Raw genomic sequence first — 24,400 nt, forward strand, 5'->3', positions numbered from 1 at the left:
TTTTATTTTGCTTTCTTCTTTATTATAATTATAGTTACTATATACATTTTATTATTATTACTATATATTCTATATACTTTTTTAACATTTTATGCATATATATCTTATCTATTCCTTTAATTTTGCTTTATTTTATTTGTTTTTTTATTTTTTTTATTATATTCGTTTTCACTTTTTTCCTTCTAACATTTTTATCTTTTAAGGGTATTTCAATCAATCAGAGGTAAGTTTCGGATCGTTATTTTACCTTTCAATTTAAACTTATGATTTTCTTAACAAAGACAACTGGAAATTACATAGTATCGAAAGGGCAGTTCAAGGGTGCTAACCCTTCCTTGACTGTAACCGACTCCCGAATCCGACACATCTTTGGTAAGACGCAGATCAATTAAAAATAAGGTATCCGATCAACCCGTTTTATTCTTAAAATAAATGATCGGTGGCGACTCCAATCCACATTTTTCAAGTCGAAGCCCAAGTTCGAGGACCAACCGAAGGACGGTTGCGACAATCCGCATTTAGTTATACTGGGTACTGGACTTGCATTCGGGTTCCTTGTGGTAAAAGCTTGCTTGTTTATTCTGTCATATGTACTCTTTGAGATTGTCATTGGTATCTTAAAAGTGAATGGTTTCGACAGGGACGGATGATTTTGGCTCACCTATGCGATGAACCAAAGGGATTAAAAACCAACATGTGCATGGTATGTAGCATTCTTGATTTTACTACATTTTGATCGATTTGGTTACGAAAAATGGTCGATTGTACAATATTTGTTCGCAGTCACTCTTGTATCTTCCGTTGGCGATTGCAAGTGCTCTTACAGCTAGATTAAACGACGGGTATGTCTGTCGGATTGCGGTTTCTAACCAGAATTATCGCAGTTTCTAGCTGTTTTTTCCGAAGAACATGAATGCTAATGTTGTTTTTTTTTCTCCATCCTTTTTCTAGAGTCCCGTTGGTCGATGAGTTCGTTGTTCTCCTCGGTTACTGTTTATTCACAGGTAAAGCAGCTGCCTTATACCAACCTCTTCAGTTTCAAAGTCTAGGAACATGCTATTCTTAAACTGATTCAACGTCGAACCGGTCCCGGTTCCGGTCTCGAGATCATGTCTTTCGATGTTCCTTCGACACATTGATATGCTTGCTGTTACGTTTTTCCAAACAGGATCACTCTACTTTCACTTCACCACATCTGTTATTCGCGAAATTACGACGGCTTTGGGAATTTATTGCTTCAGGTTAGGAATGTTGTGCATGGAACTTCAATGAGTTTCGGGTCCATTTCTGCAAAAAAGATTCAGTGTTTCTGACCATTTATCTCTTGCTTAAAATGACAGGATAACTCGGAAAGAAGCTTAAACAGTCTTCCGAGGAAACATATGTTTTCGGGTTTGGTATCGTCGAGCGGAATATCTGTCAACCGGACAGTCTTCCGGGAAGCTTCTCAGAAAGCCAAAGCAACCAGGTCTGAGCTGATGAATTCTCCTCGTCAGAGAGATACTCTGATCTTACCGATGACGTTTCGTTGCCGGTGCATGTGTCTATGCATTGCAGTCATGATTTTCAAAGAAAATCACATATTCTCATAACAAATTTGGCAGGCATAATACTATTTCACTTGCAATGAACATAAACTACAGCAATCTGCTCAGTAATGTTATTATTCACTTGTGCTCTATTAACAGACAAATAATTTATTAATCTTGAATGAATAAAATTTCTGCTTGAGCCGAGGCTCGTCTAAAACTCAACAGCTCGATTAACATATTCAGTCTTCCGTCCATGACATATACGCAAGGCGAGATACTCATCGTCTCGAGCGCCGGTGAATTCGTGAGAAGGAATTTGATGAACTCCATCTCGTGAGGCACACCGGACATATCCGTCATCTTCACAAGTTTGAGTTGTTTGAACGTGCAATCCGAAGGGAGTTCATCATCCCAAAAGTCCAAATCGGGTGCATCTATAGCAGCTAATGTGTTCGAGGAACCCTAAAGCGAAACGAATAAGACCTCGACTCTAACCGAAATAATAAGATAGTACATGAAACAGAAACATAAATCGAAAGCAAGACCGTAGCACTCACCGAAATTTGAAGTTCCCTCAGATTAGGAGAGTTAGTAATCAAGTGAAGAACGACGAGTACCTCCTTCATATCTTCAAACTTACTTGATTCAATTCAACTACCTTCAGATGCACATATGTAATAGGAAGTCTTCCAAGGTTAACAAGCCAAAAGTAGAAATCAGACATAGTTTTACCTTCGTAAAGTATATATGCCCGATGAGCCTCTCAAGACGAGGCACACTGCCAAGAAACCTGTTAAAGTTGCAGCTTGAGCTTTGCTCAAAGTGTTCAGCTATGTCGTCGGTCATATACACAGCAACCGACATTGCAACTAAAAGTGGGGTATTTTCCAGACAAATATCTTTGAATTCACCTTCCAGACACAAATACTTGAGATTCGGAGCTCGGATAGTAAGCGCTAGACTATCGAAGTACGACAATGCTAAGCTCTCAAGAAGAGGGCAACTAGATATAAGACTTTCAATTGCCTCAGGGGAAACCAGACGGGTCAGCTTTTTACAGTTAAAAAGACAAGAAGGAACCCTAAACCACTCTCCCTCTCCCAATTCAAGAACCAACTCCTTGATGTCATTCCTCGAGAGGAAAAGTAACCATTGATCTATATCCGGGCAGCACTGCAAGTGCGAAGTCGTAAGCTGGAACTTATGAATAGGCCCTTGGTGCAGAAAAAGAGTCCGAGTGATGAACTTAACAAGACTATCCTCGACTTTACATCGATCATTCGATGAAATCACACACTTTTCATCAAATACAAGTTGAGTAAGCGTTGCCCATTTATACCTCCACCTACTCGATAAAATGCTAGTTCTAACAGCATCTCAAATCGGTAAACGCGTGAGGATACCTTCTACAATGCTCTGAGGCAAATCACTAATCAAATCCGGAGCCAAAACATCACCCATCTGCATAATTTTAATTCTATATATCACTCAATTATTAAAGGTCGAAACTTTCCACATAAACTAATAGAAGCATAATCCGTAATCTTTGATGAAAGATTTCTGGGTAATTTAGGGTTCTAAAAAATGGGGTTTTCTCATAAATCCCATCAGTGAGGAAGAAACATATCATAAGAGATGGGATCAAACAAAATTGAGAGAGAACATAGTCACAAAACAGTGAATACATGAGATTCAAGATTATAAAAGCGAGAAGAGAAGACTACCCTAGGATAAAATGGGGAACCCAGAGACAAGTTATGGCTTCTTCATTAGATCACATCGCAGCCAAAAATAAAGGAAGAGCCCTGATCTTGAATTCTTGATGGTTGAAGGTTGGAACTTTTAGTTCATTTACGCATTGGGTTTTTGAGTTAGGAGGCTGGTGGCCCAATTAACAAATAATTATTTTTTTATAAGCAACAAATAATCATTTAAAATGTATTTAATTCAAAATCAATTCTTTGTAGGGTATATTGACTTCAATAGGATCTTGATCGAGCTGTGATTTCTCTCCGGTTCTCTCATGAAGGAAATTACTAAGGTTGTCTAACTGATGCATGATCTGTCGTTGTCCTCGTGCAACGCTCGATATCTGCGTTACAAAACAACATTAGACACATTCGAATTAATAAGGTATAAGGCCTACTTGCATCCTCACTATGAACTCCTAGCCATTTGATGTCTGCTGAGGGAGAAAAACTGATCTCGAAATGGTTTTATAAGCAATTGTCATACGGCATCTAGATGACCTCTTGAAAGATAAAATCGTGAAGACAGAACCAGGACTCTCGAACTCATACCGAGTATAATTCAAGAACCTATGACCCCCAGAATAAAAAGTTCGAATAAGGGGCATATGAGACCGGTTACAGTAACTCTTCCATAATAGGTGAATCCTTAGCCAGCTGGGAGGATGATAAGGAATTGAGCATAATGGAACCATTTCCTAAACCATTAATGAAGTGAGAGGTTGGAGCAGAGACATTGCAGGATTCAGCCTGGAAAGCCAAGTTTTGTTGGCTGGACGTAGGATTCTTGACGGCTAACTTGGAATTCAACTCTTCGTTACGCGTTGTAAACTCGTCCATTCTATCATTCAGAGAGGATATCTGTTCCGAAAGCTGAGCGATGACTCCCTACAAAATGCAGAAGAGTAATGCAGGAGAAATAAGCATTTCACCGGTAAATTAGCATGAGATCATTCACAGAGCTATACAACCTAGCTAAAAACCTCATTCGCTAGAGCTGACTCTGGATTCCGCTCACCAAACCTCCTGCTGTTCACATCATATCCAGCAAAGTTCGACATATTCTTCTCTCTTTGAGTTGAATACGAACGTGACATGCCACTGTTTCTGTAAACATGAAGTCTATTTAGTTAGATCCACTCATATAGGTCATAAGCATTCATATGCTGCATAAAGTGATGTGTCGAATGTTTGTACCTTTTGAGATGCCTATTTCTCAAGGCAACCCTATCTGCCGAGGCTCGCATGACCGCTTCTTCGGGCTATTGTATAACCCAAGGATATTAGCCCACCAAAGAGGCGCACACTAACTTCAAACGTAATTCTTGGAGATATTACAAATGCAATATCGGTAACCCATTCCTGAAAACAAGCATCACAAACTATCATATCAGACTTTCTTGAACAGGTAGTGTCTTAACAAACATATTAGAAAAAGAACTTCAATCCAGCATTTTCTTCTTCGGCTAACTTCATTCGATGGAACAAGGTCATTGGACCAGACACTTTATTTTTCATAATTAATATCTGCTTCGAGCACATACATACTTTCTCAACGTCTCTACAGTTATACCTCCAGTGTCCTATAACAACTTAACTGCTGTAATGCAAGATGACCGGTGGAACTGTCGGTCACTAATGAGAATATGAGCTCACATCTAAAGGGATTCAACTTGTGAAAATAAGAGGCATAAATCTGAGGGAAAAACCTCAAACATAAGGCTGTATTTTCCATCTTTATTCCGCATCCGCAGATATGATTGACAAGATTCGGGATCTTCACCAGAAGGTAGATATCATAAGTTTGCCCCTCTTTCTCTGTATGTTCTTCAGATAAGACGCTCTTAATTTGATCGACTGTTAAAGATGTGACACAACATTTATTGTCACAGGGAAGTCATCATAAATATGGACAGAGAGATAAAAAAGGAACAACAACCAAGTACCTCAAAGATGAGTCTATCGAGAAAGAAACGAACAGGGGGGAAGAACAGAGCAAAGAGAGGAAGGACAATGAAATCTCCTTAAGCAGGGTATGCTTCTTGCTCCCAGTCCATTGATTTGATAAACTGAATCGAACCCATTTTTGATTATCGATCTTTGATCCAAAGTTTTTCTCGGGAAACAATCAGGAAAAAAATGAACACGACAAAGTGCGTGAACTGTGGATCACATGCACACAGAGTTGCAACAATGTCCTCGTCTTCTCTGTTTCTAATCTTTTAATTTTACTTTATTTATGGTTTAATTTTTTCTCCAGTCCTTATTCTCTTTCGACTTTAAAATTTTAGGCTAACTTTCGTCAAAGGCCATTAAAATATATTCAAATGATCCTTTTAGTCACTAAACTTTTATAAATTTATTAAATTATCACAAAATATCACTTCAATGTAACATAAAATTTAATCTCTTTATTTCTAATTCCAAAAATCTAAACTTAATGAAATTCCATTAAATACTAATATGTGATGTTTTAATATTCAAAGTTCTAACTAAAAATTTAAGTTCAAAGGATTACACATAATCAAATTTAATATAATTTTTTAGGAGGTTTAATAATATAAAACATATATATTTATAAGTTAAATAGGAATTATTGATGAAATTAAAATTTGTATTCTTGTGAAAGTATTAATGTTTTAAATAGGGATTATTGATTAAACATACATATTTATAAGTTAAATAGGGATTAAACTATTATTTTATTAGGATTATATTTTTTTATAGAAGCGGCTAATTTTATTAAAAACATGAAATTCCAGAACTATGATGAAGGTTTACAAGAATAATTATAAACTAAACATATAATTAGGACATTTTCATATAATAACTAGTCACCTACTTCACACAATGACCAAACGTGGAAAAGGTTAAAAAACCTAACCAAAAAGCTCGGACAAAAGACAGATACGAACAAATCTGATTGCATCGGCAAACGAATCACAAAATGGGACGAAGCTACTGAAAGACTACCGGCAAACCATAAATCAGAGTCAGGCGACGTGAGAAAAATAATAATGAACGCAAATCACATATCCAAATCAATCCGAGGGTCCAAAGCAGAGAATATCAGCATGATAACAAATAAGCGTCATCTTTATCAGTCGTGGCGATATCAAATCCAACCCTGATAAAAAAGATAAACAAGAACAACAACCAAACGACAAAAAATATGCCAAAAGACAGAGAAAAGCGTGCTATAAAAACAGAATAAACGTGTCATAACGACAAAATTATTAAAAAGTAAACAAAACAAAGAAAAAAAAACAAAGATGTGATATAAGAAAATAGAGAAAAAAAATACCATCGGGATTACCAACATTAAAATTGGTGCATCCACCTACAACCAAACCAAAGAAGAAAATTTAAAATTTAGAAAGACAAAATTATTAATTGAACTCTGATTTTATATATCTAACATGTAAAAAGACAAACTCTAAGAGTTAAAACTAGAAAGAGTAAATTTAAAATTTTCGGAGAGTACATGGACTTAGGATGGAATTAGACCTTCGTTTATTTATTTACTATTTTTATTTTATTGGAACAATGGAAGTATGCTTTCCTAAAAACCAAAAGCTGATTGGGGATAAAATAATGGATGGGAAAGAATAAATTTATTAGATTCATTATTACTGGCCCTTAGTTTTATTAGATTTTCGAAACAGCCACTCGTTTTTCGGTTCACTAATGCCCTTACGTTGAATTGGGTAAATTACATGTTTAATATATAAACTATCAATTTTGTCTGTTTTAGTACCTAAACTTTCAATTTTTTCAAAACAATACCTAAAGTTTAGTTTTTGTTTCATTTTAGTACATTCGTTTTAAATTTAACATTAAGTTTTGAAAAGATTGAAAGTTTAGGTACTAAAACTGATCAAAACTGATAGTTTAGGTACTAAACGTGTTAAGTTTTTAATGACGAGATACTAAAAAGAAATGAAAATTAAACATTAGGTATGATTTTGAAAATATTAAAAGTTTAAGTATTAAAACAAACCAAAATTGATAGTTTAGATATTAAATGTGTACTTTATCCCGTTGAAATTATAGTTGCTTTGTACTCAATCGTGAATTTAAGTTCAATCAATAGGTGACTAATGAAATTAATTAACAATTTCTTATGATAGTACTACATTTTTACAATAATCATTGAAAGGGATAATTTATATTTTAGATCTTTGGATTTAATTTCAATTTACATTTAGATCACAAATTATTAAAATATTATTCAGTTTTTATATTGATAAATTAAGTCACTTATACTAACATCTTTGGTTGACAAACTCAAATGGACACTTAATCATATCCTTAAACTATAACATTTATTCTAAATTGTACCATACGTCTTCAAACTATAATTCATATCGTAAATTGGTTCCTAAACTTTTGAATTCTTCAAATTTATCTCTAAACTGTGACCTTCATTCTAAATTAATCCTCAAACTTTTAAATGTTTTAAATTCACCCTAAACTATGACCTATGTTCTAAATTATTCCCCATACTTGTGAACATTTTAAGTCCATCCCAAACTATAGTATATGCTTATCACATGCTGTGTTAATAAAATCGTTAGACCAAGCAATATCATTACGTGCTTGAGAAAATTAGGTTAAACTACGATTGAAACAAATTACATATTTGGATGAATTTGGAGATGAAATTTGAAGATTCAAAAGTTTGGGATCGATTTAAAATGAGGGTTACAATTTGAGGTTGAAATCAGAATGTTGGAAAGTTGATGATTAGTTTAAAATGAGAGTCGTAATTTAGAGATGAATATTAAAAAAATTAAGAATTAATTTAAAATGAAAACCATAATTTAAGAACTTATAATACAATTAACTCTAATAAAAATCAAAATAGTAAACAATAAAATATTAAGGACTAAATCAAAATATTTGGTTTAAATTACCTTGGCATTGATCAAGAGAGAATGTACTGAATGATCTGGTAATCCTTTGCATCGAAGCATCTCCGAATGTTAGTCGAACGAAGTAGACAGAAAACTCGACTTTCGCGCGTCATATACGGAACGAGGGCCGTCGTAATCGTTTAGGCAAGATCGAGTTGGTTAAGCTTTGCATTTGCTTTCTCGTCGGCGTGGGCGTGAACTTGATATCCTTATTGTCTACTATGTCTACTACAACTGTAACATCCGCAATACCGGGTTAGTGACTAAATTGAAAAGTTTCAGAATTTGGTGACTAAAGTAGAAGAATGAAATAATTCAATGATTATTGGAAATATATGATGAAGGTTATTTAGTAATTATTAAAGGAAATTAAGGGTATTATGGTCTTTTTCCTTTAAAAGATATTTTTTTTCCTTTTATAAGAGTGGAAAAAACGTGGGAAGAGAGCTATCTGGAAGCTTTCTTCTTCTTGCTTTCTCTTCTTCACGTGGGGCTTAACTACAATAGGTAAGTTGGGTTTTTATAGTTAATTATTGTAAATATTAAGTGGATTTTGATTCTTTGGGTATTAAATAAGCTTAAGGAAAGCTTATATGGGATTTAAACAATAAGATAAAGGAATTAAGAAGGAATTTGTAATATGAGTTTTAAGATGGAATTTTGATATGGTATGGTTGTTGAAGTTTTATGGATGAATTTGACTTGTCATCAATCTAATTAAAAAGTATGAAGTGTTAGAATTGGAATTAGAACACATTGAAAATTTAGTGTGATTCTTGAATGCCATGTAAATGATGGAGTTTTGGGTTTAAAGAAGTGATTATGGAATAGAAATGAGTTTAAATATGTGTATGGACGTTAGGAATATTAAAGGAAGTAAAATATGAAGGTTTAATCTGAAATGAAGTGAATTTCGAGCTCAAAATAGGATTTCTGGGCTAGGGGAATCGATACCCTCTCAAATGACAGAATTCCATAATGTCATGAGGGTATCGATACCCCCAGTAGGGAATCGATACCCCCTAAAGGAAAATTGTAAATATTGGTTTAATAAGTTCGTTTAAGTTGCTAGTATCAAATTACAAGGTGTAGGTATCTAATAATTGTCTTAAAATGTATAATTATGTAGATTCAGAGCCTAAACGAGTTCGAATCATTGACAAGTAAGATCGATAAAAAGGGAAGATAAGAGATTGGAATGGACTAGTGAGGCCAGGTGAGTGCATATTAGTATTATATGATGTTAAATGGAAATAAGACTTGCGACAAGTCTATTTCCATAATAAAATGCATGAATTCATAAATAGAAGTATATATGCGTATGATTTATATGTGTTGTAATGTTATTGTATATATGTATTATATGGTTGATGTGAATATGTGATATGTTATGATGATATAAACCATATGATATGATAATAAATTATATGAATATAAAAGATAAGTTATGTGATAAGATCTTTGATATATATATATATATATAATATATATATATATATATATATATATATATATATATATATATATGAATATTACTACGTGAATATGTTATGTAAAAGTAATATGAGTATTATGAGAAAGGATATGAACTAAGTAAGCAAAGGTTACATAAATAATATATTAACTAGGAGACTTGAACTTCGTGATACTATGAGCATATAAGATAAGATAGAGGAGAAAGATTCATATGCTTAAATAAAATTATGATACATTAGTTGTATAATAGAAGCTATGGAGTGATATGAAATGATTATAGGAGTTGTACGGAATTGAATTAAGTAAATAGATTAAATTGTACATAAAAGAAATAATATAAGTAATATATTCAGGTTTATAATTATAATGTAGGTTAGGTAATGTAAGTGTATACTAAGAAATACAGAATAAGGTAGATGATATGATGTAAATTATATTATGAATTAGTGATGTATGAATGAGATATAAATATGCAATAAAACTTATGTGTTATATGATAAATATGAACATATGAGAATAAGAGATTAGATAAGTGACTTGGTGATAAAAGCTATATGACCATGGATTGGGTAAATATGAATAATTTAAGTGATATGTAACTATGAGTATTTGAGTATGTATCCATGTGAGTTGTTTCATGAGGTTATATGAAATATTATACTATATGACTATGTGAGTATATGAAAAAGAATATAGGTACATGCAAGTTATATCGAAAGGAGTTGTGTAACCATGCTTGATATGTATTACATGTATGGGAATATAAGAGAATAAAGCATAAATTATATGAAAAGATATGATTCATGTGATGTGAACCATGTGAACATATGAGAAAGTGTATAAGTTATATGTATTACATGATATATGTGATTTTACAAGAAATGACATAAGCTATGCGATTACATGATTATAAGAGATCAGACATGTGATAAAAGATAATTAATATGCATGTGTGAATATGAAATGATATAAATGACAATGCCCATGTTATGTGTCATGAGAGCTAGGGGTATAGTTGGTATGCCAAGAGTCGAGGGTCTATGTGGTCCTTCGGGACATATATGTATTCTTTGGAACATGTGTGAAGTCTGGTGAGACACATACTTGATCCCTAGTATATGTATATGATTCTTAAGGAATGATATGTGGTCCTTCGGGACATATATGTATTCTTTGGAACATGTGTGAAGTCTGGTGAGACACATACTTGATCCCTAGTATATGTATATGATTCTTAAGGAATGATATGTGGTCCTTATGGACATTATTATATGGCACTACGGTGCAATTCTACGCGGCACTACGGTGCAATTCTATGTGGCACTTCGGTGCATTTATATGAGCTGTGGTGACAGCATTAGTGCACAACCTCCATAAACTCACATGTCTATAGTTCTCACATATATACATGGGCTAATCAAGAGATATAAACAAATATATGTTAGTGATATGATAAATGTTATAGAAATGATATGATGTTGTGTATGTATAGTGTTTGATTGAAAAGGTTAAGCATAAGAGTATGTGATTACATGATAAACTGTTAATGATGAGTTATGTGTATGTATGTATTTACTGTAATTAATCTGATATGATTTTATATGATACGAGGAAATCATGTAATTTGGTATAACATGACAGAACAGAACATGCATGTATTGATATATGTTATAAAGTGCATTATAAATTTTTATGTCTCACTAAGTCTTCGACTTAGCATGTGATTGTTTCACACGTAGGGTACAGAAGCAAGAAGAGAAGAGAAGAAGAGTAATACAGGTCAGAATCTCCCTTACAAGATTTCAGATCAGAAAATAGATGAGTTAAATGATTTTTGTTATTTTGAATATAGTTGGCATGTACTAATTGATTGAGTTAAATATGCTCTGATCGATTTTGGTTATTGTGGTCAAATTACGTAACTAAACTGCTTTTACTCTAAGGAAAGTTTTAAATTTTCTTTGAATTTTGTCAAGAGTCAAAGCTTGAAAAGTCAATGTGACACCTCGGACTCGTATCTGGGTCGGGTACGGGTTGGGGGTGTTACAACAACATCAGATGTTAGAAAAACTTTAGCCACCGATGCTGCATGCTCCAAACAACATCGAACTACCTGCTCGAACGAAAGTTTCGGATCGATAGGTGCATTCTACAGTATACATACATCTAAAGGCTGGATTTTATTGATGATACCTTTGTACAGGGCCGTGGCGGGGGGGCGCAAAGTGCGCGACCGCGCAGGGTCCCCCAAAAAATGGGCCCAAAAAATATATATAGTGGCATTTTATCAATAAACGCCACTATAGATGGACATATTGCGACGTTTATCCAAAAAAACGCCACTATTATTGCGGCTTTATTGATAAAATGCCATTATAGATGGATTTATTGCGGCGTTTGTCAAGAAAACACCACTATTATTGTCCCGAAATCGAATATATCTAGAAAATAGGGGTCCCTTTATACGAATTTGTACAGGGCCCCGAAAACCCTGCAACGGCCCTACCTTTGTAGGATCCATTATTCCAGCTTTCATCAAATCTTCGTACGAATTTCTTGCCGCATTGTACCCGTATTGTGTATCATGGTTCGATAAGACCTACATGATGAAACAAGAGGAAGTATGATGAGGCTGAACCTCCAAATGCATAATGCTGCAACGATATGGTGAAATTGAGAGACCGACCTTCTCTACGACAACACTCCCATTAACACCGACATTTTTCGCGATTAGTTTCGTCGGATAGCTTAATGCTCTCTTGAATATCTCGGCTCTGATCTGCTCACATTTGCAAACAAGAAGCTCGTAATTTTTCATCGGTAGACAGTGTCACGTAGAGACAGAGAGCAACGGTGAGATATATATGTTGTATCCTTCATTACCTTTTGCTCTTGATTATCTAACAGGTTTTTTATTCCATCCACCTTTTCGGAGAGCCGCAACAGGATACAACCACCTCCAACTACGACACCTTCCTCGATTGCTGCCTGCATAATATCAAGTCAGAAGCTTGATTTTCGTTATTCGAAAACCGATCCCTGGATTTGTAAATCACTACCTTGGTTGCATTTAAAGCATCCTCAATTCTAAGTTGTTTGTCCTTCAATTCAACTTGTGTTTGTGCTCCAACCTATCATATAGTTGATGAAATTAGGTAGATTACTTCTTATGCAAGTCTTCCAACATTTCTAAAGCACTGAGCTACCTGAAGAATTGCAATTCCTCCTGATAATCTGGCAATTCTGTCATTGTGTATCATCTTTTGAAAATTCTCCTCTGTGTTCTGCAAATTAAGAGTTCGGAAGTTCGACGTTCAAATCCGCCCATCTTCACGTGTGTAGTGTGTTATGTCACTACTAATTATACGTACCTCGACCAGATTTTGTATCTGAGAAACTCTTTTCCGAACTGCTTCTCGTGTGCTACCGTCACTAACTACGTAGGTAGATTCCTTAGTAATCACGACCTTTGTCGCGGTACCTAGGACCTCTTTCCCCACCCTATCCAGAGTTAAACCCATATCATCTCTGACTACCATGCCTGAAATGATGGCGAACTCGATAATATCATGTTTTCAATGACTTTCTTCTAGCCGAAGGAACTGCTACATAGACATTCCTATGGTAAGAGGGCAGGGAATTATCTGTACGGTTACCTCCGGTCAAGATAGCGATATCGTCCAAGCAGTGGCTCTTGTGCTCACCGAAGGCCGGAGCCTTAATTGCAGCCGCCTTCAGAACACCCTTGAGTTTGTTCCTAACATTGGAGCAAGAGCTTCCTTCTCGATCTCCTCGGCAATGATCACGATCGGGTACTTCTCTTTAACCGCACTGTCCAATATTTGGAACATCTCCTTTGGATTTGTGATTTTCTTGTCAACCAGTAGGAACTGCAAGCAAATAATTACATACCCTCTAATCACTTTATAGGAACACATGCCATGTTTTCTTTAAGAACCTAATGTTTATACCTTGCAATTGTGGAACTCGAAGATCATCTTTTCTCGATTGGTGACGAAGTAGGGAGACAAGTACCCTCGATCGAACTGCATTCCTTCCACCATCTCGAGACTGGTTTCAGTACATTTTCCTTTTTCAATTTTGACTACACCCTTCCTTCCAACTTGTTTAAGGGCATCCGAGATCATCTTTCCTACCGTGTAATCGTTTCCGGCACTAACAGCGGCAACAAGTGCAAGTTCATGATCCTCAACCTGCAAGTCCGACATAAGCAATAATACAAAACTTTGCACGTTTACCAAAATATCATAATTTATATAGCTATGCACCTCTCTGGACATCATTTTGAGTTCGGAAACAAGCGCGTTCGCCATCTTCTCGATCCCGCGAGCGATTTGAACAGGATTCAATCCAGCTGAAACTACCTGGAAGAAACAAAATTACTGCATTTGCATCCACCTTCCATAAAGAATCCTCCATGTATCTGATTCTTACCTTCACACCTTCTGTAATCAAACCATGAGCAAGAACTATAGAGGTAGTGCAACCATCACCGGCAAGGGCATTTGGCAAGGTCATTTGTTTTTGCACCAGCTTGCCTCACTAATTTAACCCCAACATTCTCCAATGGATCCTCCAGCCCAATCTAAACCAATTGAGATACAAATTTCAGAAAGAAAGTACCAAACTTTGAATTACATTAGACCATATGGAAGCTCAAATTACCTGTTTGAGAACAGTTTCTCCATCATTAACGATTTTGGGGGGTCCATACTTGTTCTGAAGCACCACATTTCTCCCCTTTGGACCTAAAGTAACTCCAATCAGCTCTGCCACTTTATTTACATCAGCCTGCACCATAACAGCACCAAGAAAGAAAAACTAAAACACCATCTGGGTTTAAGGTTAAATATGTTTTGGGATTTTTTTCTACTGACCTGAAGCTTCTTAGTGGCAGAGCCATCACGGTTGAAGTAAACTTCTTTGGCCATGGCTCTGGGTTTTTTCAAGGTAGAATAATGTGAAGATGATGACCTTCTTGGTTTGGACAATGTTGGGTTTGTGAAAGATATCCCAGGAAGTGGAGATGGTGAACATGCCATGATTGAGTTTCTTGGGAGATATTTTCCGTGTAAAAATAAACTGATATTCATGTATACATATATGGATGGAAGAGGAAGAAGAAGAAGATAACTAGAAAATATCTTGGCAGTTGCTTTTGGCGCTATTCCATTTACTTGGCTAGAACATTTTCATGGGCTATATGTGGACCGGTTCGAGTCGGGCCTTAAGACCAATTAATCTCAGACTTGTCTGGTGTAAAAATATTGAGGGATTTGTAGTCTGTAGATGCTCAAAGAAGAGAATTATATATATATAAATTCCTAAAATGAAGAGATTCTTAAACACCAATAGTACAATGCTGTTTGACTATGTTAGGCATTGCTTGTCTGTCCCTTTAAAGGACAAGGAAAACCTGCGTGTTTTATGGATAAAAGTTGCTATTTATGCTGTGGGATCATTGTTCAACCAGCACTTGAACAGCAGGTTGTGCTTTGGTTCCTCTTTTGGTGAAAACAATGTAAGATTGGGGCTGAAACCCCAACTGATGCCCTCACAAAAAAGATGAAAATAGTACTTTAGGTCATGTTTTAGTGGACAGCCTTTTTACAAAATGATGAAGCCACTAGCAACACCATTTTCCACCACCATTTATCCTCTTACCTGCCCCTGTTGTTATGAATAGCAATGGAGAATTGGATTGGCTATGGGGCCACCACTCTAGGAGCAGTAACATTGGTTAAATATAATCCATGTTACGGGTCAAAGTTTTTTACATAATCCATGTATTCTTGGGTCAAATGATTATTTGATAAAACTCATGATTGAGTGTTTGATTTGTTTCTGAGAATGGATCACTGCTGATGCAAGTGTTGGTTTTATCGTATTCGTGTTCGGATTAGTGTTTATGCGGCGAGAAGTGTTGCAGATGAGTTGTATGATAATATTAAACAGATGTTATTGCATGGTTTGATTATAATCCCATACAAGCTCAAGCTTAGGCAAATGCTTGATTAAACATCATAGCAAACTGAGGAACATTAACATATGATATATATATATATATGTGTGTGTGTGTGTGTGTGTGTGTATGGGAAGGTGACTCTTATCTCAATGAAGCAAGTCAACCGAGTTGTCAATTGATTGGTTTGTGGACTCAGCTTTCAAGTAAGCCGTGTTGCAGGGGATATCTTCCAGTTCTCTGAAAGCAAGGGAATAAGGGCTGTCGATTTTTATGTCGAACAGCATTTGGCGGAGATTGGAAGCTTCTTCCTTGAGCCTTGCATTCTCTTGAACGACACGGTCGTGGAACTCTGATACGTGGTTTAGCTTGTCTATGAGACTGTGGTTCTCGTTGCGCAGACTGACTACCTGTGACCAAAGTTCATCCAGGTGCTTCTGTTTCCGCATCCTCGACCGACGAGCGGACTCTCTGTTGGATATCATTCTCCGCTGTCTCCTTTCGTCGATGATGTTGACCTGGAGCTCCTCTGCTTCGTCTGAAGTCGAATTATTGCTGATGCTTGAGGACAGTGTGGCGAATTCCAGAGCAGACGGCGAGATGTGGGAATTCGGTAGGCTGTTTAAGAATGTATTGAAGTGATAAGACGGTATAGAGTTTTGAATCATACCAAGGTTGGCCGGAATCAGGATCGGGTTTTCCGGTGCTAGGTAGTGAAGTCCTTTGAGCTCACTGGGAACCATGGTTTTAAGTCGCGGAAGTCGAGGCCTGAAGCAGAAGGGTTCGATATGTTGTAGTGAATGATTGTTGATGACTTTGAAGGTAGGGGAGGAAGGCACAAATGAAGAGCTTTTATAGGAGGAAAATTGTTTCTAAGGTGGGTCAGTTTCAGCAACAAATGTAACAGTATGTATGTATGTATGTATGTAACCACTTGCTTTACATCACATAGGTTATTTCTAAAGGCAACAATGATATAGCAACATGCCAACATGCATGCATGCATGCATGTATATCATAGAAATTTAAGATTTGGATAATCATATAGCATCTGATGTAATGCTTAGAAAAGAGGAAACTTGCTGAAGTCAATCCCAGGGGAAGTTTTCATACTACAGTAGGGGAATAAAGCATTTGTGCCTTTAGACGCAATCAACTCTAGTTTAAAAGGTAAACCATTAAACAAATCGTAGTTTCTTATGACTAATTTTATTACAAGTTAGATGACTCATGTAAGCACTTCAATTTTAAGATATAGTTTAACATCATGACCTAAAATCCCAGCAATCTCATCCTCTTTCAATGAACTGAAGGAAAAAAAATACAAAGTTCCTTATGTTATCATCCATGCTAATTGTTTAATACTTGAGTTGAATTTATTTCTTTCTGATATGTTATGGATCGAAAAATTCGAAGACGTCGACTCAACAACAACACAATCTACGTGTGGGAATAGTTCATTGCCTGTTAACAAGTTATCTGGTTTCTTATTCTTTCATGACATATCATCAATTGGCACGATCACCGTGTAAGTACCTAAAGTAGCTTTCTAAGTATCTTTGTCAATATATGAGCATGAGTTGTTTGTTGAGGCCCACTTTTAAACATGATAAGAATGAGATTAGTTCAAAAATAAGGATTAGATTAAAAAAGCATTGGCAAATCAAAGAAGTAGCATCTCAGAAAAGCATGTTTTTTCTGGTATTTGTTAATGGAAGAACAATATTCTAACCACATGTAATCCGTTGCCGTGTTTCGTAACACTACACAGAGTTTAGGCGATTCTCCACTAATAAAACTACTCTTGGCTGCAAAAGAAGTGAACATGTTTCAAATGCAAGGCATCCAAACTCCAAAGTAGGTTAGGTATGATAATTGGATATCATGTGGTAATGCTCTGCATATTTGCCTTAATGCTCCTCCTGTATGCCTTGTTTTATGCATACATACATCTATGTATGTATCATGCATCACATGCAAGAAAATGAAGATTCAGAGACAAACATTTAGATCAACAACTGCAAAACCAAAACTGACAAAAGGAGTTGGATCAGACATGATTGACTGATTGGTCATCATTCCTACAACTTGATGGCCTGTGGGTACCATTGCATATGCTATTTGTGGACTGTGAATGGTAAATTGAGCTGGTCATTCATGATTTCAGGTGCAGAATACGAGCAACTGACATGTACGACAATGATGATCTCGACTACACTATATGATCCAAGATGAAATTTGCATTGTTCATCTATAGCAGTTAGTACTAACGCCAATGAGATCTGTTCACCTTTTGGATCACAACTTGCATCAAATGCATACACCATGTAGAGGACTAATCCTTGGTTTGATTAATCATTGGAAAAATTGGGAGCTGAGCTAAAGTTTCAGGGTCCTACCAATTCAAAAAAAGTTTGAAACTAAAAGAACAAAAAACAATGGCTTACGGAGACATGCCTTTTTCTTTATCCTCATACAAGCTTAATTGCCTACCCTAATAAATGTTGCTATAGCTAGTGTGAGGAGAAGGGGCACCACAAACCCGAAACAAGTGCTGCGTACGGTGGGGGGCTCGATTTAACACCTAATCCATTTTGTGCCCAACCATCATCCAAGAGGGGGTAACCTTCTTACTAGTGACCATATATGCCTGGTGCACCGTTCTTGCACCTTATTGCTCGGCCCGTCAACTCAAGTATACTCAACCATGTACACTTGTGCCTATATGTCCATAAAACAACATGTTTGTATCCAGATTCATGGAGAAAACTAGGTTAAATCCATGTCCATAAAGGCTTTTCAAACCTTTTTTTAGGCTTCTCCATAATGGAAATGCCAATTATTTTGGTACTCTCAACCGCACCAAATATTCACCATTTCCACTCCCCCCCACTTGAAAAACCCTACTTTTTATTCTATTTTTTTTATTTCTTTCTTCCATGAGGTCATAAGATTAGTGCACTGATTGGTTCAAATGGGATAAGCTCATCACCATGTTCCCTCTTCTGCTAAAGATGAAATAAAACACAAGTTGCAGTTTTTTCTTCTTTTACTAATGGTGCACAATGCAATTACAATATTACTAAACTATATAGCATGCTTTTTTGCAGGCCTGAAGTTCTTTCTGGTATGTGATAGCCATAGGAAGCTTCCTCGGTGATCTCGTATACCAGATTACCGAAAACGAATCAGCGTTAAGAGGTTGATATGGTCAATCTTGTTAAAATATATTTCATATAGAAATGATTAAGGGGATTCTCCATCTACTCTAAGCCACAAGTTTTTTCATTTAGTCCCACGCATTAGCCATACCAATTCACTAATGACATATGCAAAAGCAATATGCAATATGCTTTACTTATACCATCATCATCACCACCTTTGAACCTAACCAAAAAAGCTGGCGTAAGCATGTCAACTTCATAATTTTGGTGTCTCCATTATCAAGTAAATCGCACCATGGGACTAAGCTCAGTTTTCAAGCAGTTTAATCACATATTAAGTATAGGGTTAACTAAACTAAATCATGGTTAAAATATTATGTTCCTAGATTCTTTTAGATATTATGTCTGCCGTAATTAAGTTGTCCTGCAATGCTTCAAGTGCTGAATTAGTTACATATGATATAATATAGCATACTGTACAAAGATATGCTTGTTTCTCATCTCTGATACATGTATCTGCAGATATGTAGTTCCTTTTTATGTACCAGATTTCTTCAAATTTGTTTCGGATATGCTTCGTTTTGACTATACGTTCGAGCGATCGGATCCCGGAAGTACGGTCCTGCATAGGTTGTATCTAATTCGGAGAAAGAAGTGCTCATTCACAGGGTACACTTGAGCTGATCACAAATTACAATGCTAAAAAACTTGGGATGGATATTTCGACTTACTCGAAAAACCGAAAATTTGACTAAGTATTTTGACAGTTTTACGATTTAGTCTCTGATTTCATTATCTCTTCAATTTCTCCTTCATTTTAAGACAATTTTTTTACCAAATTTGAACCACATGCTCCTAAACCATTGTAGAATGCATATGTACTTTCAATAACTCTTTTTTATAACAAAGTTTAGGTATTAAAGTGGATCAAAACTAATAGTTTAGGTACTAAATGTGTAGTTTACCTTTTTTAAAAAAAAAAAACTATTCTCAACAATGTCTTTATTTAGACCCACCATTAAAAAGTAAATCTAAAACTAAAAGAAGAAAAAAAGTTAACAACAACCAAATTACTTTATTTCATGACGTGTATTATTGAAAATTACATCCTCCATTGTTTCACAAATTTTATTTCGATCCACCACAAAGGAAATGGCCATAAAGACAAATATGGCTATCGGAAAAGATGGTGAATTTATTTGGAATTTTGGTCTTATGAAAAATTACATTGATGAAAGGTGAGGTCAACAAGCTTATTTATATTTAAGTTCTTCAAACATAAATCACGATTGATTTGAAATTATAAAGTTGACTGCAACATATGTTCCTAAACTATAACTCTCATTCAAAACTAGTCCTTAAACTTTTAAACATTCTAATTCCATCCATAAACTATGACCCTCTTTCTAAATTGGTCCTCCAACTTTTGAATATTCCAATTTCATCCTCAAATTCATCCAAATTTGTAATTGGTTTCAACCATAGTTTAACCTAATTTTTGTTTTTCAAACATATAATAATATAATTTGGCCTGACGATTTTTATTAACAAGGGATGCGATTAGTGTATATGTATAGTTTGGGATGAAATTAGAATGTTCAAAAAGTTTAGGGGCCAATTTAGAATGAAGGTCATAGTTTAGGAATAAAATTAAAATGTTCAAAATTTCGAGGACTAATTTAAAATGAGAGTCATAATTTAGAGATGAAATTGAAATATCTAAAAATTAAAGGAAACATTTAAAATAAAAATCATACTTTAAGAACATGTGATGAAACTAACTCGAAACTATAAGATGAAGAAACTCTCAAAATGAGACTATTCCTTTTGGGTGTATTATTTGATGTCACTAACTCATGGGTCAAATTTATCCCTAATTTGATTCTTTTATTTTGGTGAAAATTTTGTTTTTTTAAACGGCGTCGTATTAAGTTCAATGAGGAAATTGAAAACTTTTAAAATTTAGTGAGCAAAATAAGAGAGAGTAAAGTTCAGTGATGAAATTTGTAATTTAGCCTAAAATAATACACCCAAAAGGAATAGTTTCATTTTGAGATTTACTTACCTTATAAGCTCAAATCAACCAAGATTTATGTTTGAATAACTCAACTATAAATAACATTGTTTACCTCACCTTTCATCAGTACAATTTCTCATAGAATCAAAATCCCAGTAAAAATCAGCTCCTTCAAACATGAAATCTGTCATCCTTTTGCTGATTGTTTCATGTAAGTTCTTATCACTTTTTTCGATGTTTGTTATTCGGTTCATTTTATTCGATCAAATCGATCTTCTTCGATAAATTAAACCATAATGGTAATACTATATATATATTTGCAGCAACGATGGTTTCAATGATACCAAGAGCTCGAGGGCAGGTATTTATTCCATGCAGCACTGAAGACGACTGCAAAGCAGTAGATTGTCATGGAGGAGTTGCACATTGCATCAAAGGACAATGCCAATGCACAGTTTTTGAAATCAAAGCACTTACTTGTTCCAATGACTTCGAATGCCAACAAAAATGTGATCCTAAGACCAACAATGATATCTGTCTTAATGGCCATTGCCTTTGTGGGGGATCTAAGTGAATTTTGTGAAAGAATGGCGGATGTAATTTTCAATAATATACGTCACGAAATAAAGCAATCTGTTTGTTGTTAATTTTGTGGGGGATCTAAATGAATTTTGTGAAACAATGGAGGATGTAATTTTGTGATCTTAATGCACAGTTTTTGAAATCAAAGCACTTACTTGTTCCAATGACTTCGAATGTAAAAAAAAATGTGATCCTAAGACCAACAACGATATCTGTCTTAATGGCCATTGCCTTTGTAGGGGATCTAAATGAATTTTTTGAAAGAATGGAGGATGTAATTTTCCATAATATACGTCATGAATTAAAGCAATTTGGCTGTTGTTAACCCTTTTGTTTTTACCTTTTACAAATATGCTAGTGAATGCACGGTCATCTACCGGAAATGGCAAGAATGCACCACACAGGGCACAATGTGTGCCGGAAAAACATAGCTTCAGCCGGTCATCGGAAAAATAAACGAAGATGGCATGTTTCTCACACATGAAACTTATACACAGATAATGCAAAAATTAGTGCGATGAGAATTGCTATCAACATGTATGACAGTTTAAGGTTGCCTGTCCTTCCTTTTTCTACTGCCTGCATGCTCGGAACAGCGCTAGTGCCACCGCCAGTACGCTGCCGGAAGGCTTAGCTTCTGTCCTATGATGGGGTTCATCTTCTGATGGCTCATCCACCTGTTTTAGAAGAGAGAGAAAAATGGAAATGATTCAAATTGTCTTAAAGAGAAGGTACATAACGGTGAACTTAAAAGGGAAGGCAATGGAAAAATTCAATTAGAAATGTACCTGCCTGTACACTTGTGGCTGAGGGAACTGCATTCTCGAATGCTTTTGTACTCGAATCACTTTTCGGAACAGATATTTCGTCGCCATCATCATCTCCGGAGTTACAGACTGCTGTCGAGTCGACTTTTGCCTTATTCTGTAACTTTTTCATCAATATTTCGTTCTCTTTTACTAGTGAAGATAGCTGCAAAGAACAATTTGCACATGATTAAACCGAACGTTTTATCGAATCTCCTCGTTTCGAATAGAAAATGACACAAAGTTCATACCTGCTTTCGAATGCGTTCCCTTTCTGAAGCTAGTTGTGCAACCATATCTGTGATTAGCTTGCTCCGATGACTAATTTCTTTCGCATTTGCATCCTTTTCGATGTGAGCTTGGTTCAAAGATGTCTCCAAGCATTCAATTTTATGCCTCAGGATGCCTAGCTCGTTATTGAGTTCGGAGTTAGATTCGGATAATACAATGCATTGCTCCTCCACGCTATCGGTTCTACTTTCAGCTTTCGAAACCTTCGATTTTAGATCTTCGATTAACGTTTCCATATCCCAAATTGCAGCGTAAAGCATGTTTTGCTGCTCCTGACTTGCTCTGGATGATGCTTTCGCATGCTGTAGTTGAATCTCCGATTCCCTCAACTGCTTTTCAGTGAGGTCACCTTCTTTGTGCTTTCCTCGTTGTTACCTTTGAGGAAATTCAACTCTTCTGTGAGTTCCAGGTTCGTATCTGTTAACTCCGACACCTTGGATTCCGCATTTACGGCCCTGTTTTCAGCTTCGTAAAGGCTTTCTTTCAGTGAATCGATAACGATTTCCATTTCGTGAAGATGCTCTCCACTCGTTTCATTGGAATCGTTTGCTTTCTTCAGTTGTAACTCGGATTCTTTCAGCTGTTCCTCGAGTAATTTCTTGTGATTCCTTAATGTGAATACTTCGGAAGCTTTTTCAGCATGCCGGCATTGCTGATCTCGAGCTTTTCCAAAGCAATATCTTTGGCATTCAAGTCTTCAATGCATCCTTCAAGCTTAGATTTGAGCTCAGCTTCTCGTTTAATCGAACCGTTTAGGTTAAACTGAACAATCTGAAGTCGACCTAACAGTTCTTTCGAAATTCCCATGAGCACCTCAGAAGTGTTCTCGGCCTCTAGAAACCGTCCCCAAACAACTTCGGCCGCCTCTTCCATGCGTAGAGCGACTTGTTCGGTATAATATAGCTTTAGTTTTACTTGGTCTTCGTTTAGTCCGGACTCGGATAGTTTCTTTTCGAGATCTAGCTCCGTTGCGAGTGATCTATCAAGCATCCTTAGAATCTGTCTTTGCTGTTCGACAGTCTGCACTTTGTATTTCGCGATGAAGTTCGGTAGCCGATATTGCTCTGATATATCCACAGCCTCATTGTTATTCCCTATTGATATGCCAATGTTAGAGTGATCAAATGCTGTTAAACTCTAAACTATACTCGTTATCTGATAATCGAACTCGGACTTACATTCTCGTTTCTGAAATACGGAAACGAAGCCTGCAGCTTGGTCGACAGCAACTTCACCTCCGAGACGATCCCTTGACACTTCTTCACGGATTCTTCGGAATCATGCAGCTTCTTATCGATTTCATCCACCTGTGCTCCCGAAGACATGCATGAAGATGTTTTACGACGAGCATCAACGATCTCCGACTGAACATTACTCAAGAATGTTTCGATTTCCCTCAACTCCGAATCTAGAATTCCGCATAAAAGGTCGAATGTCAACGCCTTCACGACGAACTGAGCTGGAACGCCGCCGTTCTCTAACGCCATTGCTTCCGGACCGTCGTCCCAACCCAAAAGAAGCATCAAAAGTACATGCAAATTTACCAATTTCTCATTGGAACACACCAAATCCAAGTTGATCCTGTCTAAATTGGCACTCAACGGTTCTTGGGTGCCCCCTCCACTAGATAAGGCCTCATCATGAACACGAACCGTATTCGACTCCAGGTTTCCGGTATTCGTTTCCATGTCTCGATTCGTGGTCTAGCTCTCTGTTAGGCAAAGGATGGTAAGAAAAGGCCAGTTCAGGTCTCTCTCAAGCCACAAAGTTTGAGGTTCTAAGTTCTAACTACACATTAAGCAGTTAAATTCAGCTACAGACGACTCATCGATGCGAATTAGGGGTCGTCGAGTGATCGAATTCAGTACCAGTGTCGACCGAAGAC

General features: G+C 36.1%; 2 protein-coding genes, 1 long non-coding RNA gene and 3 pseudogenes across 3 annotated transcripts; 1 reads left to right on the forward strand and 5 right to left on the reverse strand.

The window, feature by feature from the left end:
- The first annotated feature begins 808 nt into the window (after positions 1–808).
- Positions 809–1,364, forward strand: LOC120170883. Its single transcript, XR_005520826.1, has 4 exons — positions 809–842; positions 952–1,004; positions 1,169–1,241; positions 1,341–1,364. It is a non-coding gene; the product is annotated as an uncharacterized LOC120170883 (long non-coding RNA).
- Positions 1,365–1,673: 309 nt separating this feature from the next.
- Positions 1,674–3,335, reverse strand: LOC120170879 (annotated as a pseudogene).
- Positions 3,336–3,474: 139 nt separating this feature from the next.
- On the reverse strand, positions 3,475–4,628 carry LOC120170884 (inorganic pyrophosphatase TTM2-like). Its single transcript, XM_039178723.1, has 4 exons — positions 4,478–4,628; positions 4,264–4,387; positions 3,908–4,168; positions 3,475–3,624 (listed from the first exon to the last, which is right to left on the reverse strand). Exons 1-4 carry the CDS (start codon positions 4,525–4,527, stop codon positions 3,475–3,477), a joined length of 585 nt encoding a protein of 194 aa, XP_039034654.1. The 5' UTR covers positions 4,528–4,628.
- A 7,923-nt stretch (positions 4,629–12,551) lies between these two features.
- On the reverse strand, positions 12,552–14,735 carry LOC120170885 (annotated as a pseudogene).
- Positions 14,736–15,611: 876 nt separating this feature from the next.
- On the reverse strand, positions 15,612–16,558 carry LOC120170874 (basic leucine zipper 43-like). The gene has a single exon (XM_039178718.1). It carries the CDS (start codon positions 16,396–16,398, stop codon positions 15,805–15,807), a length of 594 nt encoding a protein of 197 aa, XP_039034649.1. The 5' UTR covers positions 16,399–16,558; the 3' UTR covers positions 15,612–15,804.
- Positions 16,559–21,775: 5,217 nt separating this feature from the next.
- LOC120170875 lies at positions 21,776–24,400 on the reverse strand (annotated as a pseudogene).

Source organism: Hibiscus syriacus, unplaced genomic scaffold, assembly GCF_006381635.1.
Source record: "Hibiscus syriacus cultivar Baekdansim isolate YM2019G1 unplaced genomic scaffold, ASM638163v2 tig00111795_pilon, whole genome shotgun sequence".
Taxonomy (NCBI): domain Eukaryota; kingdom Viridiplantae; phylum Streptophyta; class Magnoliopsida; order Malvales; family Malvaceae; genus Hibiscus; species Hibiscus syriacus.